Source organism: Ruditapes philippinarum, unplaced genomic scaffold, assembly GCF_026571515.1.
Source record: "Ruditapes philippinarum isolate M1 unplaced genomic scaffold, ASM2657151v2 ctg5168_1_1_1_1, whole genome shotgun sequence".
NCBI classification, from domain to species: domain Eukaryota; kingdom Metazoa; phylum Mollusca; class Bivalvia; order Venerida; family Veneridae; genus Ruditapes; species Ruditapes philippinarum.
Window position 1 is genome coordinate 1 of NW_026862788.1, and position 19,078 is coordinate 19,078.

Consider the following 19,078-nt stretch of genomic DNA (forward strand, 5'->3'; position numbering starts at 1 on the left):
CATACCGCTTTTCATCGAATGGCACTACTGTTTCCCATTTAACCGCCGTATGAAACAACATCTGAGTATGTTTGTAAATTCAGAATTTCACTATTTCATGTTTAAATGTCGAATTCTGCTTTAGCCGGTGCTAGGGGCTGTGGACGGTAGTTTGCACTTAACAGTACCGTCCATGAACATTTCAATCAGACCAAGCCTTCGACATTTTCAATTTTGCCGTTTTGGACTTTCTTTATGGATTTTTATTTTCTCTAATTCAATTTAATATCGAAACATGTAACAAAGATTGATTCGTAGTAGCGGAAGGAGGTGCGACTTGACAAAGAGTTAATCATCAGTCATCATTTAATAACACAAAAATTAAATATCCTCATTTTCTTACTGCTAGCAGCATTAGTGTGGGTTATGTCCATTAAAAGTTGCATTTAAGTTACGCAGCTGAACAACATTAACAACAAACCACCAATTTAGCCTGTCACAAGTTGTCCTCCAACGATTATTTAGCAACAGCTAGAGGCGGAGATAAAAAAACATACCTACGTCACAGGAAAACTCCGTATTATATGTAAAAAAATGTTATTTTCGACGAGAAACGACATTCCTTTCACAAAATATCCGGTTTTATAAGGTAATAAAAGCAAGGTGCAGGGATTTGTTGACCATATCTTACAGAAGACATCTTACGAAACATTGGAACTTAAAACAAAAAGGTATTAAGTTTTCATTTAAAATTTAATTTGTGTTGTTTACTCACGGATTATGATTAAACGCGACAAACATATTCTTACTTACAATCAACGGGCGATGCACGAAAACAAAAAACTTTTACTGCATTTAAATGACAGAATTTTTGATATGTTTTATAAAACCCAAAAAAAAAAAAAAAAGTTTAAAAAAAAAAAAAAAAAAAAAAAAAAAAAGTCAAGGATACTTATTTTCACATGTATTTTTCATATAATTATGTTTTATTTACGATGTTTAATTACCTATGCATTCCTAATACTGCTTATTTTCCTTCTTTTTGTGTCGCCTTGAAAAGGTGACATATAGGGGTTACTTTTGTCGGCGGTGTCGGCGGCGGCGTCTGTGTCGGCGTCGTTGTCGTTGTCGGCGTCGGCGTCCCCTAAAGCTTGTCCGGAGCATAACTCAGTCACAATAAGTCTGATTGACTTCAAACTTGGTATGGTATGCATGCTTCTTTCAATAACCCGAAGTGCAGTGCACAAGGACCGGTACTCTGCAGTTCTTATTTTTGAGTTATTGCCCTTTGTTAATTTTCATACTTTAATTTTGTCCGGGCTATTTCTCCTTTAGTATAAAAGGTATGGACTTGAAACTTCATAGGATGATAGATCTCATTATTAAGAAGTGCAGTGCACAAGAATCGGTACTCTGCATTTCTTAATTTTTGAGTTATGGCCCTTTGTTAATTTTCGTACTTAATTTTTGTCCTGGCCATTTCTCCGAAAGTATAAAAGTTATGGACTTGAAACTTCATAGGATGATAGATCTAATTAAATAAAGTGCAGCGCATAAGAACTGATACTCTGCATTTCTTATTTTTGAGACTGCCCTTTGTTGATTTTCTTACTTTATTTTTGTCCTGATCATTTCTCCTCAAGTATGAAAGCTATGGACTTGAAACATCATAGAATGATAGATCTTATTGATAAGAAGTGAAGTCTACAGAAACTGCTGCTCTGCACTTATTATTTTTTTAGTTATTGCCCTTTGTTATTTTTCATATTTCATTTTTGTCCTGGCCATTTCCCCTAAACTACATTGTTTACAAGGCGACAAATCCGACTCGCGGAGTTCTAGTTTTATTAACATCTCTCTTTCTCTTAGGTTAAAGCGTATTTGATAAATTTACCGATTTTTAATCAATATTGATTCGCAATTTAAATTCTATTTCAGACGTTCTAGCAAAATGTCAATCAAGACAACATGTGGTTTATTTGTCGTCTGCTGCATAGCTCAGACATTGTCAATGGTACTTCCCGGAGGTGGAGGAATGCCCGGGGGATTTGGTGGCTGTGAAAGAACAATAACATCAGAACATACAGCGGCTGCCAACTTTGCCCTGTCAAGCAACAGCAACGGATATAGACTGGATAGAATTTTATGCGTCAAGGAGCAGGTAATTTGAAACATCTCATCATTTCTTTGGGACGTTCGAAGCCACCTTTATTTAAAGCAGTGTCTATTTGACAGTCCCTGTCCTGTTCAAAGTTACGGTATTGGATGCCTAATATAAAAGAATATTCATTTTAAGTGAGGATAAAGAGCTTGCATATGGTGACGTTTCAAGCCCTACTGTACAGGGAGCCAACTTTTTTTACTTTTAAACTTTTTTATATTCCTTTTGGTCTGGGCTGATTACGGTATGCCTTTTCATTTGTAAGAAAATTCTTTAATTCAGATACATTTGCAAATTGATATGTACCTTTTAGTGTTAAATGTGTGAAAATAGGGCAGTTTAACAACTTAAAATATTTATATTTGCCAACTTTTTTTTTTATTTAATTGTATTTTTTGTGCTTGAAAATGTTCAGAATTGTACCTAGATAATCATTTTTTGAGGATATAAGGACACCCCATTGATAGATGACAAATATTATCGGTTTTCTGAACCCAACCTCTTTCTGTTTTATCAAATCTGGCATATAACCGTTTCAGTTAACCATTTTTTCAAATTTTCGTTTTATTTGTCAGATAAAGATGAAATAAGTAAAACTGTTAATTAACCGATTAAAACAGAATTATTTGTACATGTAGTTGCTGTTCCTTTTAACTGACACGAAAGTTTAACTTTAATCGTCCATATTTTTTTAATAAGATGGCAAACTTTGTTATTTTTGTATCAATTCCAAGAATATGATAAAGTTAAATAATAAAAATTCTGAAATGACTTTTACAGTGTCAACTTTAAATTAGATGTTTCCTTGCATAAGATCTTGTCTTACATTTTCACAGGATTTTTGTTCAGAAAACAAACAACTATGTTGGTTTTGATGTTGTTTTGCTAGTTGGTTTCTGAATCTAGTAAGGAAGTAAAGAGTAAAGTAAAGAGTAAAGTAAAGTTAAGAAAAGAGTAAAGTAAACTCGTAAAGAAAAGTTAAGCAAAACAACGCAACGCAACGTAAGTGAGTGAGTGGGTGAGTGTGTGTGTTGGTGAGTGAGTGAGTTTGTGAGTTTGTGAGTGAGTGAGTGAGGTAAGTAAGCAACGTCTTTTCCGATCTTCCATGTGGGCCTCAACAACAATTAATGCACAGCGACGTTTTAAAGTATCGGAAATAATCTTCGTGTTCATTACAAACCAAAAGTTTTTGTTGACAGATTTTAGTAATCTTCAATGTTTATATTTTTTCACTTCAGATTGTGAATGGAATCAATTATGACATGAAACTCAGAGTAAATGCAGTAAGTATAAATATTTCTTAAATTCCTTCCAAGTTTCAATTTGTTTTGATGCCATTTTTTGCAAAACGAATAATACCTTTGAAAGACAGTACTGTCGTTCCAAAGGGCAAAATCTGGGCTGTGTTTCATAGAAAGACTTAAGTGTATCCAACTTAGTGCTAATTTAAGACCGTTTCAATAAACATTTTTATCTTAAGTGAAAAACTTAAGATTTAAAACTGAATTAATTCTCCTGAAAAAAATTAATATCTTAAGTGAAAAACTTAAGATTTAAAATTGAATTAATTCTCCTGAAAAAAAATATTATCTTAATTGAAAAACTTAAGATTTAAAATTGAATTAATTCTCTTGAAAAAAAAAAAGAAATATTATGGCGGATGCTGTAATGTTAATCTGAATTGCTAATCCTGACACAGTAATGTAAAATGTAAAATTGTCTCATATATGGTCAGTAGACTAATTTAAGCCTTAATATGTTCTGTGAAACGAAACCGGGTGCTTGAGGTTTTAATTTTATGAAATAATATTCATTTAAATTTAGTTTAAAGAAAGTTTGTTAGTATTTGACAAAATATACTGTAATTGTCACGCTTCCAAATTTAAAATATAAAATAAACTTAAAATAGCAAAATAAATAAATAAACAAACAAACAAAACAACAACAAAACAACACAATTTCTATTTTATTCAGGGACCTACATGCCAGGAAACATGCGATATTGTTGTTTATCATGGTCCATTCAGCCAACAACCTATGCCGATGTCAGTCACCAGTGAAACCTGTACCAGTACCTGTCCTGGCCAGTAATATATACAATCTCAACATAATTATAATCCCGGATTTATTAGAGATAGAACAGTTTACTCACATTTGTATGAATGATCTTTTTGTGCGATTTTATAATGAATGAAGAAAATATCAAACCATGCTAGTTTGAAACATGATGCTTCTTGTTTACTGTGTGATGTCATGATACAACAAATGAGTGTTTTCTAAACGTAATAAAAGAGCGTTATTTTCACGTTGTGACGTCATCTTAGTCGACAAAGATCATGAGATTAGAATGACAGTTTGATACCTTGCACATGACTCTGATGTTTGTAATCTTAGTATTTCTTTATTGTATTTCTTGTTTTCGACGCTATTAATTTAACATTGTTTACAAAACAGTATGTGTACGTGTTTGTAAGAACCTTAATTAAAACTGATATTCTACTAGATTCTATCTTTTTTGTTAATAAATTTCAAGTATAAGTTTATTAGTTTTGTATTTTATATTCACTTCATTATATATCTTTCTTATACAATGTACATTTTTATTTTTAAAAATGTTAGGATGCAGTGTATACCTGCCTGGTGGTTATTGTGTCGCGCATAATTGACTTGCTAAATTTGATCGTAAACAGTGTTCTGATCTATGGATGAAATTTAACTAAAAAGATGATATGGTCTTGTGCATAACTCAAATCAAATGTTGAATTTTTACTGTTTCATGTAGACATGAAAAGTGTTTACAGAACTATTTCTCAATATTTCTTCTTTGACACTCTAAAAGTATGTATGGCCTTTCAAAAATCCGGCTAATACCAAGTTTGTCTGGTGTTATTTCAAGAGTGAACGGAAATTAACAAGCAAATTCGTTGAATTTATACCCCCGTCAAGTACAAGTTATTACTTACACACGAACTGAAGATATAAGGCTTTTTTATATATATTTATCATGGCATAAACAGTAATATTCATTGTACATGATACATATTCAGGGCAATAACAGAGTCATAACTCTGTAAAATAGTAATATCTGGACATGCCAATGAGATGTAAATTGCCTTTTTGTATCGATGGTTGCCATAAAGTTTTGTTGAAATCAATACAGCAGTTGCAAAGAAATAGCGATATTGCTCTATATGCATACAGCATAACTAATCAAGGGTCATAACTCTGAGTTAAAGGGTCTGACCGGAACAAGCCAACGATATGCACATCTCTTGATATTGATGATTCCCATAAAGTTTTGTTGAATTCCAGCCAGTAGTTGCAGAGAAGTAGCGCGGAAACGATTATTGCCCTGTATGCATACTGCATAACTTATCAAAGACCATAACTCAGTTAAAGGGTCTGACTGCAACAAGCCGATGATTCCCATAATGTTTCGTTGAATTCCAGCCAGTAGATGCTTAAAACTAGCGAGGAAACGAAATTTGGACGGACGGACGGACGGACAACGCCAAAACAATATCCCCAACGCCAAAACAATGTCGGCGGGGGATAAATAGTGTGCAAAACTGTGACTGGTAAAAAAAAGAAACCTTAAAGAATGGACAAAACCGGAAAACCTGAAATGTTGCAGCATGCTCATGGAAAGAAGTGGTAAATGAATGCTACCGTGCACGTCCTCTAGCATCGAAATGACACAGTTTTGAATTCAGAACACGCAAGGACACGAGAAACACCTAAGTAGAACCGTTGATTTTCCGTGTACTCGCTGGAAGGCTTCCTCAAAATTCGAACCAAGAGTGGCGACATTTAAGTAATTTCAAGGAAACGATCTTGATAAGCCACCGAGCAATATTTATATATTATGGAGGCTATTCGTTGCCAAAAATCCAGCCTTGTTGATCTGAGTTGAACAGTTTGCTAATGGAAAAAAATACAATTGTATTTCTTTGTATGTAAACTCCAATGTTGCATACTTGGATTGAGTTTGCCGATTTAACATTGTAAACATGCATTTCAACAAAATACATTTTGTTAAACGACAAAACATTAAGTGATAGTAGCAATTCCAAGTGTTCGAATACTCAAAACAGAAGTTACATTCTTAGCTTTACACTGTCGAACCATCATGATTCAGATCAGCATAACCCAGCTTTACACGTTTTTCAATACGAGATAAAATAAGCTCCGTCCATTTCCCCGCCTACTAAATCATCGTAAATAAACGTATTTTCCGCTCATTTTCGGTATTTACCGTCGGCGACAAGAAGCGGCGTAGTTTCCGTTTATCATACCTTTTAGGTGTTTAGTTACTAAACATAATTCACTTGCATGATTGCCTACAATCAACATCAGTGGACTTTTAAGGAATATAGGCATATAAGTTTCAAAACGTTGTAGACACCACATTTCCTGGAAAAAGAAACTTAAAAAAAAAAAACACCAAAAAAAACACCAGGTTACAAACTGTCTGAGGTTAAATATTTGAAAACGATTGAAAAGACTATATTCAACGACAAATAAATTTTACTGATTGGATTCCAATTTGCATAGGAATGAGTAACATTTACAGTTAAGCTGCTACCTTACCACTTTCAAAATTTCAAGTCAACATCTGATAAGATACGAGTAATTACTAATACAGACCAAATTCTGGCTGTTGTCTTTCCTAGTAGTACTATTATATTAGTAACCTTAATTCTAGCGTACGACTTAACAAGAAAAAAATCTTTTAACAATAGTAAAATTATAACCAAAGTTGTATGTACCCTTTCGTACATAACTTTTTTTTTACCATATACGTGTATTTTCCCATTTTCCCCATTTTGTTTTTCAATAAGTAAAAATTAAATGTCCAAATGTATGTATGTTGATTATCAATTTATGTATACCTTGTTTATTTTATCTCTTAGAAAGCCATCACTTACAAGACTTAATAAATATTCTGTGTAGTATTTCATGTAAATAAAAGAAGTTCTCTGTTTTGGATCATATAGACAGCAAATCTAGACAGCAAATCTAGGTAACAGCTAATGACAGCATGTATACACATATTTTAGAGGTGCTATTGATTCAGCACAATGCATAAAAAGACCTTAACCTACGCCAGCTTACACATATTTAACAATAAATAGGCCACTAAAGTTTTGAGTATATGTAGCTTGACATCAAACAAATTGCAACACAAGCTTTCTTTAGTATTTTGCAATCAATATATACACACCGTACAATCAAATGGGCAGACAGCTGTTCCAGCGTCCAAGGCTGTACCAGTATATACATGTCGGCGCGGGGAATACAATTGACTTACGGTAAGTATTCATCTATTTTTAACCTATCCCAACTGTATTCGAGTAAATCAATGTTATGGATTCATAGTCAACATCCAAAGGAGCATGCTAACAAATTTCTGGCCCTGTGCAAGCTTTACTTCACATGAATTTTGACTGAAAATAACCACACTATCCGATGAGATGCGGTATTTTTAGTTTGAAGTCACAAAAACTTATATTTTCTCATGATAATTAATCATTTTTTCATACGATTCATAAACGTCAACATTTCGTCATTTAACATTCCAAACCATACCTTCAAAAAAGCTTTTCTGTTAAAGTTATAAGGTATTTAAGTTTGAGTGTCATCAAAATTTTAGTAACGTTATCAGCTGTCCGCCTCTTTTTAATGATAACATCGACAGCAATTCATAGGCAAGAACGAATAACGCTGAAAGCTGTCCAAAGAAACAATTACATGTATTTAAAACAGCGCTTTTGTCCTACAGTAACTAGGAAAGAGTAAAACTTTTTTGTTAATTTAGAATATTACTTTATTCATGATACTTTCTAATTATATTATTTTTATTATTACTTTCTATTATTTGTTATATCTTAGGTTAGAGACCTTGATCTCCATTTACTGCACTGTATTTCAATATAAAAACGTAGCAAAACTTATTAAAGGGACTCCACTAAGGTTTTTTGACATGACGGGACTGGAAATAATTTTTTGAGATTATTTCTCCATTTGATTTTGTTTTTGTTTGTTTGTTTCATTTTACGCCTTTTTCAACAGTATTTCAGTCATATAGGCGGGTAGTTTCCTAACCATCGTTCCTGGAGAGTTACACCAGTACTAGACTACCTTCCTCCGCGCTAAACTACCAAAGCATCTCCCGGGGATCGAACCCACGCCAGAGAGGTAACTTGATTAGAAGTCATCGACTCTAACCCCTCGACCACGGAGGCGGTCTTTCTCCATTTGATGTAAATCTATACTAATAACTTATATGCAAAATTTCCGATGATTAGCTTGCTCCGTTTTTCCGGAAAATTATAATAGTGAAAAAATGACACAAATTTGAAAAGAGTTTAAACGCTTTTCACTGAAATCGGACTGAGAATAGCACAAACATATGATTTTCAATGTATTTCTTCTATATTTCTTGGTTATATTTTATTAATATTTATGTTTTAGTGCTTATGTTTTTTTATGTGAAAAAATAAAATTACATGTTTTTCGGCTTATAAACCTCAGTGGAGTTCCTGTAATAGGTTTATGAAATGTTTAAGTCAAAAGGCAAAGGCAAATTTAACGCTTAATATGAATGAGTCTTGTAAATGAAGGCATCCATCAAGTGTTGTTATAAATAATTCATAAAATGGACAAGTCCTATGCAGTGAATGGCTGTGTAACTCGATATATGAAAGTGCATGGAAAAAAATGTTGTTATTTATCCTTGAAATCTGTTTTAATGTATAGTGCAATAAAAATAATAACCATTCTTAAAAAATATTCAAATTTTTATTTTTTAAATAAATCATTTTATATGGCAGACATCTCGGGTTACACATCCATTTACTGCATGGGACATGTCTACTTTATGCCATTATTTATAATAACACTTGATGGATTTAGTTATAATACAGAGTATCCGGATTAAGCGTTAAATTTGCCTTTACTTTCTTTGAATTTAACATTTCAGAAACATATTAATAGATCTTGCTACCTTTTTATATAATAATAATAATAATAATAATAATAATAAAAATAATATCTTTATTTAAAGAAGGTTATACATTAATAACATACAATAACAATCATATATATCTTATTTCCAATGTGGCCTTCTGAAATAGAACACAACAACATCAACAACAACAGGATATGTATAGGAAAAAAAAATGAATGTATAATATGTAATTTTTAGAATATTACAACTCATATACTTTCTACAGACAATTTGTTTTAACATATACGTATATTGCATAATTCCGTCGTTTGTTCATTCGTTCGTTCATTTATTAATTAATTCATTCATTTATTCATTCATTCATTCATTCACTCACTCATTCATTCATATAAACAATATCAATATTGAAATACAGTGCGGTAAATGGAGATAAAGGCCTCTCAGCTAAGATACAACAAATAATAGAAAGTTATAATAAAAATAATATAATTAAAACAGTATCATGAATAAAGTAATATTTTAAATGAACAAAAAAGTTTTACTTTTTCCTAGTTACTGTAGGACAAAAGCTCTGAAAATTGTTTCTTTGAACAGCTTTCAGCGTTATTCATCCTTGCCGATGAATTGCTGTCGATGTTATCATTAAAAAGAGGCGAACAGCTGATGACGTTACTAAAATTTTGATGACACTCAAACTTAAATACCTTATTACTTTAACAGAAAAGCTTTTTTGAAGGTATGGTTTGGAATATTTAATGACAAAATGTTGACGTTTATGAATCGTATGAAAAAAGGATTAATTATCATGAGAAAATATAAGTTTTTGTGACTTCAAACTAAAAATACCGCATCTCATCGGATAGTGTTGTTATTTTCAGTCAAAATTCATGTTAAGTAAAGCTTGCACAGGGCCAGAAATGTGTAAGCATGCTCCTTTGGATGTTGACTATGAATCCATAACATTGATTAACTCGAACACAGTTTGGATATGTTAAAAATGGATGAATACTTACCGTACGTCAATTGTATTCCCCGCGCCGACATGTATATACTGGTACAGCTGTGGACGCCGGAACAGCTGTCTGCCCATTTGATTGTACGGTGTGATATATGCATGGACCTTGTAGTAAAACCCTAAAAAAATATACCTTCGGAAACTTGACTTTTGGCAAGTAGTTTACGAGTACCTGTCCAGGCATAAAAAGGCTAAATCACATCCTTTGGCTCAAAATACTTCCCATTGGAGGTAAACAGAGTTGCCAGGATACACTGAATATTTATTTCAACATTAAAATGGGACAAATTCACAAGTTTTGGTTATACAACGGAATTATCGATAGTAAACTTTGCATTGTTTTGTGGTTATACACTTGGTCATAAATAGGAGTTTTTCTATCCCCCGACATAGTCCTTTAAAGAAAGAAGGCACAGGCTTATTGTTCAGTTCTCTTTATTCGTGATGCCAAAAGTGCCTTCCATGTATCGCATTCTAGTATTATTTGCTGAAGGTAAAAAAAAGATGTGTATAGGAGAATTGCAGTGGCTCACAAAACCCTGTTTTTAATATCAATAAATAGTGGTGTGTGTCACTATATATGGGAAACATTTCCTTATGTTATTTCACCAACTTTAGTTTTTGCATATTATTATGCTCATTATCAGTATATACGTTATTACATTTTTACATTATATCTTAACTAATTTTGCATTACTTGAATATCCTGTACTAGAATACGTTTTAACAAAATCAGATGATGTTCAAAGTCAAGATTGATGTAACAGTTTCGATATAATTTGAAATATTTTTGTACCAGCAAGAGTTACCTCTCTTTATATTCTACTTTCGTGAAATTGGCTCCGCCTATTAATTTTCGCTTATTTCCGTGATAATTCCATATATGGAAGTTGCAAAATCGTTTACAAATGTTAATCGCGTTAGAATGTAAAAGGAAAGTGTGGTGTTGTAAACCTGAGTGTGTCAAGTTGATGCAGTTACATTCTCAACGTCATGATGCACAGTATTAAACGTATTGTGTACGTTCTATCGTTTACATTTCTACATGTCGCAAATTTGAAGTTATACATTTATAAATACAGTTTGCAATTTATCTAAGTTGCATGTTAACAGCTTTCATTTTATCAAATCGAGGTAATCAAAATGCTTAATACCAGTGCAGTATATTACTCTCGGATCGACAATCAGATTTTTACTAATCTGTTTAGTAGAACCGAAGTATGCATTGTCAAGTTTCAAAGGCTGGATTTTTTGGCAACGAATAGCCTCTATAATATATATGTTAATTTGAATTGCTACTCTTCACACAGGAGTCATAAGTTATAATATTTTCTTTGAAATGTAAAATTGTCTCATATAAATTATAAACTCATTTCAGCCTTAACATGTTCTGTGAAACTCAACCCTGTTCTTGTGTTTTTTATTTAATGATATAAGATTTATTTAAGTTTAGTTTAAAGAAAATTTGTTAGTATTTGCCAAAAAAATACTGTAATTGTGACGCTTCAGCAATTAAAAATAACAAAATAAATAAATAAATAAAAAAAACAACAACAACAAAAACACGACTTCTATTTTTTCAGGGATCTACATGTAAGGAAATATGCGATATTGCTAGACAGTTATAAATACAATGTCAACAAAATTATAATCCCGGATTTATTAGAGATAGAACAGTTTACTCACATGTGTATAAATGATTTTTTGTGTGATTGAAGAAAATATTAAGCCATGCTAGTTTGAAACATGATGCTTCTTGTTTACTGTGTGATATCATGATTTATTACATGCTTTTCGGTGGTTTATAGAAATAATATATCAGTGATATAAAACTGATAAGTTCACTGTTTTAAGCAGTGAAATTAACAATTTGATTATTTTACTGTTTTGAATTAAAGCCCCTTACGTTGTTTCAGTGAAATACCAGCGTGCACAGTACTGGCGTGACGTCGTAAATGACGTCACATTGTATAATTATTTGGCGCACTTTTCATTTAGTATTAGGTTAAACTTATGTCTTTTTAAAACGTTTCTTTGCATATAATAAAAAGAAAATTTGTTTAGTTTAGTGTAAGATCGAAATATATTTCGATCTTACACTGAACTAAACAAATATCCTCTACTTATTTCATGCTTTCCAGTGTTTTACTATAATATATCAGCTGGTTATATTCTGATAAACCACTACTGCAGTAGTGAAATTTATAAAAAATATGATTTTCACTGTAGCCGGACTATATCTGAAAGCTGATGAAAAGAATATCATACCTTAATGAAATAAGTAATTTTTTGCTTCATCAGGATAGGAAAGTCGGAAAGAAGGGAAATGGGAAGGGTTTTAATTCAAACAAGTGCAATCATCGGAAATTGTCGTTATTCTTTTGAAATGAACAGGGCTTTGCCGGGGCTCTACCGGGATCAACCGTAGCCCTACCTTTATCCCCCGGGACTCTGCCTGTAGTCACCGAGGCTATGCCGGCACATACCGGGGCTCTACTGTAGCTTTACCGGCATTTATATACCCCGAGTCATCCCCGGTTTGTGCCGGCAGAGCTACGGTGCTTCCCCGGTATAACCCCGGTCGTTCCCGGCAGAGCTAAGGATGAAGCCGGCAAAGCTATAACTTCCCGGATCATCCCGGACAACCCCGGTGATATCCATCCAGGGTCGAATGCCGGATGTTCCCGGATCATTCCGGACGTTGCTGGCAGAGTAACGGATGTACTCTGGTTGTTCCCGGTCGTACCCCGGATTACCCCGGACTTCTACCGGGGCTCTGCCGGGATGTAAGTGAGACTGTAGCTTTAAGCTGCGGTCTCACTTACTCCCGGCAGAGCCCAGGACCACCCCGGTACGTTACTTGGATGATACGGGACGATCCTGCAAAACTGGATAAAAGGGGAAATTTGAAGGGTTTTAATCCAAACAAGTGATATCATCGCAAATTGTCGTGATTCTTTTGAAATGAACCGGACTTTGCCGAGGCTCTACCGGGAGCAACCGTAGCTCCATCGTGATCTTGCGTGGCAATGCCGGTGTCCTCCGGGGCTCTGCCGGCATCCACCGGGGCTCTGCCGGCCTTCACCGGGGCTCTGCCAGCATTCACCGGGGCGATACCGTAGCTCTACCGGCTATGTCCATCCAGGGTCGAATGCCTGATATTCCCGGATCATCACGGACGTCCAACGGGGCTCTGCCGAGATGTTAGTGAGACTGTAGCTTTATATGCAAAAACCAACAAATATCCTCTTTGTTTTCTACACAATATGCACGTAATAAAAGAGCTTTATTTTCACGTCGCATGTACGTGATGTCATCTTAGCCGACAAAGATCACGAGATAAGAATAAAATAATAAATCCAGAAGATTCTGCAACTCCTTGTGATACCTTGCACGTGACTCTGACATTTGTAATCTTACGTATCTCTTTATTCAAATGTTAAAAATGTATTTCTTGTTTTTGACGCTATTAATTTAATGCTGTCTACTAAACAGTATGTGTACGTGTTTGAAAGAAACATAATTAAAACTGATATTCTACTATCTTTTTGGTTGTTATAATTTCAAGTATTAGTTTATTAGTTTTGTATATATATTCACTTCATGATTTTTTGCTTATACATTTTTATTTAGAAAAAAAAGAAGTTATGATGAAATGCATGCTTGCCTGGTTGTTATTTATTTACTAGTCCGAATTGTTATTATTATTTTTAATATTTTTTTAATAGACCCCTTGTCAACATTCAATCATCGGTTGTTTCAATCGGAACGTCCTCAGCTATTATTCATATTACCGGTGACTACATCCGAAGACTGAGGGAAAAGGGCCGAAAATCTGCGATTAAGGCAGTTTATAAAGTTTACTTGTGTCGCGCTTATTTGGTCGTTAACAGAGATCAGATGATCTATTGGTGAAATTTAACTAAAAAGATGATATGGTCTTGCGCATATCTCAAATCAAATGTTGAAATATTACTGTTTCGTGTAGATATGAAAGTTGTTTACGGAATCATGTCTCAATATTTCTTCTTTGCCATGGTGCTAATACCAACAGAACTTTTTCTACTGTAATTTCAAGAGTGAACGGAAATCAAATAAGTGTGCAAAACTGTGAGTCGTAAAAAATGAAAACCTAATGTTGCAGCATGTTCATGGAAAGAAGTGAAAACTACTGTGCACGTCCTCTAGCATCGGCGTAAGCAGATATGAAGATGGCGCAATTTGGAATTCTGAACACGCAAGGACACGGGAAACACCTAAGTATAACCGTTAATATTCCGTGTACTCGCTGGAAGGCTTCCTCAAATTTCGAACCAAGGGTGGTGACATTTAGGTTATTCTAAGTAAACGATCATGATTAGCCACAGAACTATTTTATGTATAGGTTAGTGTTTAATAATATGTATTAACGAAAATAATTGGTTAAGCATGCCGCAGGCAGGCGACCAATTATTTTTGTTAATGCATATTATTTAACATTAACCTATTTAATGATCAACATTATTTTTCCACCAAAAACAAGACATTTCTCTAAATCACGATAGCTCTGCCCTTTCGCTCTACAAGATGTCTACACCTTGTCAAGTGTCTAACATGTCACATTTAGATAAGCTAAATAAATGACCTTTTCAACATATAATCAGGCACATTTTGTACTGAAATGTCACAGAATTTATACCTTTATCTACAGTAAGACTATCATGTTTCTATAAAATATCTGAAAAAAAAGTGAGGAAAACGATGCAATTAGGTAAAAACAATGGAGTTAATGAAATGAGTTCATCCTTTTAAAATAAATGGAAAATGTGAGAAAATGCATCAGCGATTATTAATTGATACAGATCCGTTATTAGCTTCAAGTTATTCACTAACATTTAAAATCCCTATTGATTTGCTCATTTGAAAAACAGTTCTTTTTTCAGTGTGGATGGGTCCATTTAAAATGGGTTTTCCAGCCAAAAAAATGTAATAATTGTATTCTTGATATCAAGGATTGTTAATGCAGTTCATTCCTATCAAGTGAAAGAAAATAATGTTTCGGTTACTTTTTCTAGAAAATATAAAGTTTTAAACAGTCAGCAATCTATAACAGACATTTTTCTTAGAGTTAAAAAAGTAACTATGTAATCGTTTGTCTCTACGTGCCCCACATGTATTATATATGTAATAAATCAATTTATTGTATCCTCACATTTAGAAACACCTGACCTCGACTAATTTTTTTATGTTGGCATTGTTTGCTAACCTTGACATTTTACAAATCAGAGTGTAAACCATACCTCTAACTCTTCCCTAATATAATGCATAATTGGAATTTGTTAGACTGTGGTTAGACGACAGATTAAGTGAATTTTATTTAGTTATTACACATTAACCAAAGTTAAACTAAGCAGAAATTTGAAAAATACTACAATGTGATTGGACAAAAAATAATGTTGATCATTAAATGTTTTTTAAATTCTATTTCCTTTTTTAATTTTATGTCAGACAGTCTTTATAGCGTTGTAGTTGTAAATAGCATTAATGATCATAAATGAGTTATTACATTAAATTGCTAGAATGCCAATGCCATGTTAAATGTTAAACTTAATAAGGTACAAAAAGAGAATATAACTATAGAGATGATAATTGTTAAATGTGTCAAAATGTGATGTGAAAATCGTGAACTTTATACGATTACAGCGTCCATGTGAAATAAATGATCAAAATTATTTTTTGTCCAATCACATTGGAGTCTAACTTTGGTTAATGTATACTCACTTAATAAAATTTACTTATTATTCAATCGCCTAACCAGTCTAATTAATTTCAATAATGCATTATATTAGGGAGCAGTTAGAGGTGTGATTTGCACTCTGAAATGCAAAATATGTAGATTGATGCAAGTTATTCACTAACATTTAAAAAAGTCTTGATTTTCTCCTTGAAAAACAGGTCACTTTTCTGTGGTAGTTTATTATTCCCGCTTATGCGGTTCCTACATATTTTACATTTCAGAGTGCAAAGCACACCTCTAAGTCTTCCCTTATATATTGCATTATTGAAGTTAGTTAGACTGGTTAAGGCCTAAACAGACCGTAGGATTTTGAAGTACAACACCAATTAAAACTAAGATGTACTAGCAAATTTTAATGTGTGAAGGCTACTTTTTCTTGAATTCTTAAACCTTAATACTAGATGTAAGGGATAGGACATATTTTATTTTGAAAATCTTGTCGCACAGACCTCCCGCAATGACAAGTGACTGATTGCCAAATTATCTCCTGATAATGGATGTAATGAATGATATACCTAAACAATTAGGGCTAAAAGGTAAACATAGTAGTAATTCGATGGGGTAAAAATGATGTTGAAAAACACTTCAGGAGACCCAAAGTTGTGGTATGTTCGAATCCCAAATTATTCCTAAAATGATTATGTCACGGTATTGAACTGTTCTCTAATCAGGGGAGGTAGTTTGTAGGCGGCCGGATACTCTACTGTCAGTAGAGCCACAGTACGGTATTCCGAGGGTCCAAGGTTTGAGTCTCGGTCAGACTGGACATTAAAAAAAACAATTAAAAAAGGATGTGTGTCAATCATTACTCATGGAGAAAAAAACATTTAGTGAGTAAAGTATGTAAGGGTTCGATTGGGAGGGAACTTTTTTTAGGGAAATCTCAGATGATTCCTACAATGTGAAATTACGATCTGAATGCAAGTGGTGTATTGCTTTGAAAATTGTAAAGCTTATCTCTGATTAGTGTTGTACAACTAAATCCTACCGTCTTTTGCGGCCTTAAGACGACTTATTAAGTAAATTTTATTTAGTTAGTTCACATTTACCGAAGTCAGAATAAGCAGAAATTAGAAAAATACTGCAATGTGATTGGACAAAAATTAATGTTGATCATTTAGTTATACATTTGCTAATACATTAACCAATACAAAAAATGCATTAACATTCATACTACCATCATAATGACACTATTTAAAAACGTTTTTCAAAAACTTTCAAATGGTATAGCCGTTTGTAACCGATTGCTTCTACTTCTAGTTTGTAATTTCATAATTAAAGAAACTCCACTGAGGTTCAAAAGCCTTTAAAATATTTTTGAATTTCTTACATAGCTCAACGGGAGCACTTAACACAGAAAGATATGCAAAAGATAATTAATAAATGTACTCTCAAAATAGTGAAAATTGTATTTTCGAGTTTTTCTTGGTCCGGTTTGAGTGAAAAGCTTTGTAACGATGTTCAATTCAGGGTCATTTTTCAAAATTGTAATTATTATTCTGGATAATCGATGAGCAAATAATCTAGAATTTTGCACATACGTCATTTACATAGACCTTTATTGAATGGAACATTAATCATCCAGTTCTGTCATGTCTAAAATCCTCAGTGAGCGGAGTCACTTTAATAAATGGTGATACATGCATACATTATGATACAACAACAACGAAGTTATTATCTCAATATCACTTTAATTAAAGACCCAATTTTCCTCATCCTCAGAAGTGCTATCATTTTTATTCAATTTACTCATTTTCCATATAGATGAACTATATTTTGCTTCCTTTTATCTTTTTTGCAATACATATACATGTATGAAGAAGTATTTCGTATGGAAGTGAAATACTGCTTTATTTATGTATTGTCCAAGATCAGGGTTACAATCACAGGATAGGTCGAACTCGTTAGGGAACAAAGGGAAAACAACACATGATTTGAATGAAAATCGGGCATTTATTTAAAATGCCATAAATCAGCATTATTTATACTAAATACACAAATAGATTTCATAACATAGTTTAATAAAAGATTCCCGAAAGGAACTAACTGGGAGGCAAAAACCGCCCTTACAAAGAATCAAGATGTAATAACATAAGACATGATGTATTAACAAGAAAACAAAAGAGACTAGATCAATTTTAGAGCAAGAATAAGTAAAAAAGCATGCATCATATTTTTATGGACCCTGATCTTGGCAACATTTGAAAGAGGTGGTGGAGTTGGAGGAGGTGGTTTTATTTTTTCTTTAAAAAATTGGTAACAAACCAATGTACGCCAAAATGAACAAAGATATGGCTTATCTGTATATCTATTGGCTTAGAAAGATCACGTGTTTTTTGCTACCTTTATAACTCATTACTCCATGTAAAGCGCTACTTTTCTTCAGTTTAAACTATCAAATATGCTCTTAATCCATTATTAAAACATTTTAGAACACATATTTGACATTTTAAAGAATAAAAATATGGATTTCTGAGGCATAATGTGCCTTTAAATCCATAAAAAGGTAACGCAATGTTGATTCTATTTTCAATCTTATTACAGGGGACAGAAACAAAACATATTTGTGATAGGGCGATGTTTCTTTACTCGTTATCTCTATATTCGAGAATCTACGAGTAACGTTATAATGTTTGGTACATTATGTTAACTTAAAGAGGTCTTCAGTTTTTCTCAAGATTGAATATGTTTTTTTTTTTTGCATAAATCATTTCATATAATTGTCAAAATAAAATTATTAAGATCGAAAATGAAATTTGACGTCGATAAAATACATAAACAATAAGAACACCCCTCGATTCATCCGCTCTCTATATATAAATAAGAAAAGTAAATGCTGCAGACAAAAGAAAAAACGAGGCTTCATTATATCTAAATATAACTTAACATGATATCATATCCTTCTTAGTAAAGTTTTCAGTGCCATCAAATTGCTATTTATTAATTTAAAAATATTAAACTTCCAGAAAAAAGTAAATTTTTAGTGCATGAAAGGAGATTATTGGCAGAAATCAGACCAATATTATTTACCAGAATTAATGGTTGTATCCTGGTGGTTCTATCTACCGTGAATGTAAGCCTTATTTGGCCAATCAAGAAAAAAAATAAATACAGAATAATCTAGAACGAAATTAATATTTGTTATGACGGAACTATTCACAGATAGAAAATAACATT

General features: G+C 32.9%; 1 protein-coding gene across 1 annotated transcript; it reads left to right on the top strand.

Moving 5' to 3' along the window:
- Nucleotides 1–1,885: 1,885 nt before the first annotated feature.
- LOC132720228 (uncharacterized) lies at nt 1,886–4,683 on the top strand. The gene is made up of 3 exons (XM_060704304.1): nt 1,886–2,140; nt 3,379–3,423; nt 4,115–4,683. Exons 1-3 carry the CDS (start codon nt 1,931–1,933, stop codon nt 4,229–4,231), a joined length of 372 nt encoding a protein of 123 aa, XP_060560287.1. The 5' UTR covers nt 1,886–1,930; the 3' UTR covers nt 4,232–4,683.
- Nucleotides 4,684–19,078: the final 14,395 nt, after the last annotated feature.

Coding starts and splice junctions, on each gene's coding strand:
- LOC132720228 (XM_060704304.1), top strand. CDS start 1,931: ATGTCAATCAAGACAACATGTGGTTTATTTGTCGTCTGCTGCATAGCT. Junction 2,141..3,378: donor TTTTATGCGTCAAGGAGCAG/GTAATTTGAAAC, acceptor TTTTCACTTCAG/ATTGTGAATGGAATCAATTA. Junction 3,424..4,114: donor TGAAACTCAGAGTAAATGCA/GTAAGTATAAAT, acceptor TATTTTATTCAG/GGACCTACATGCCAGGAAAC.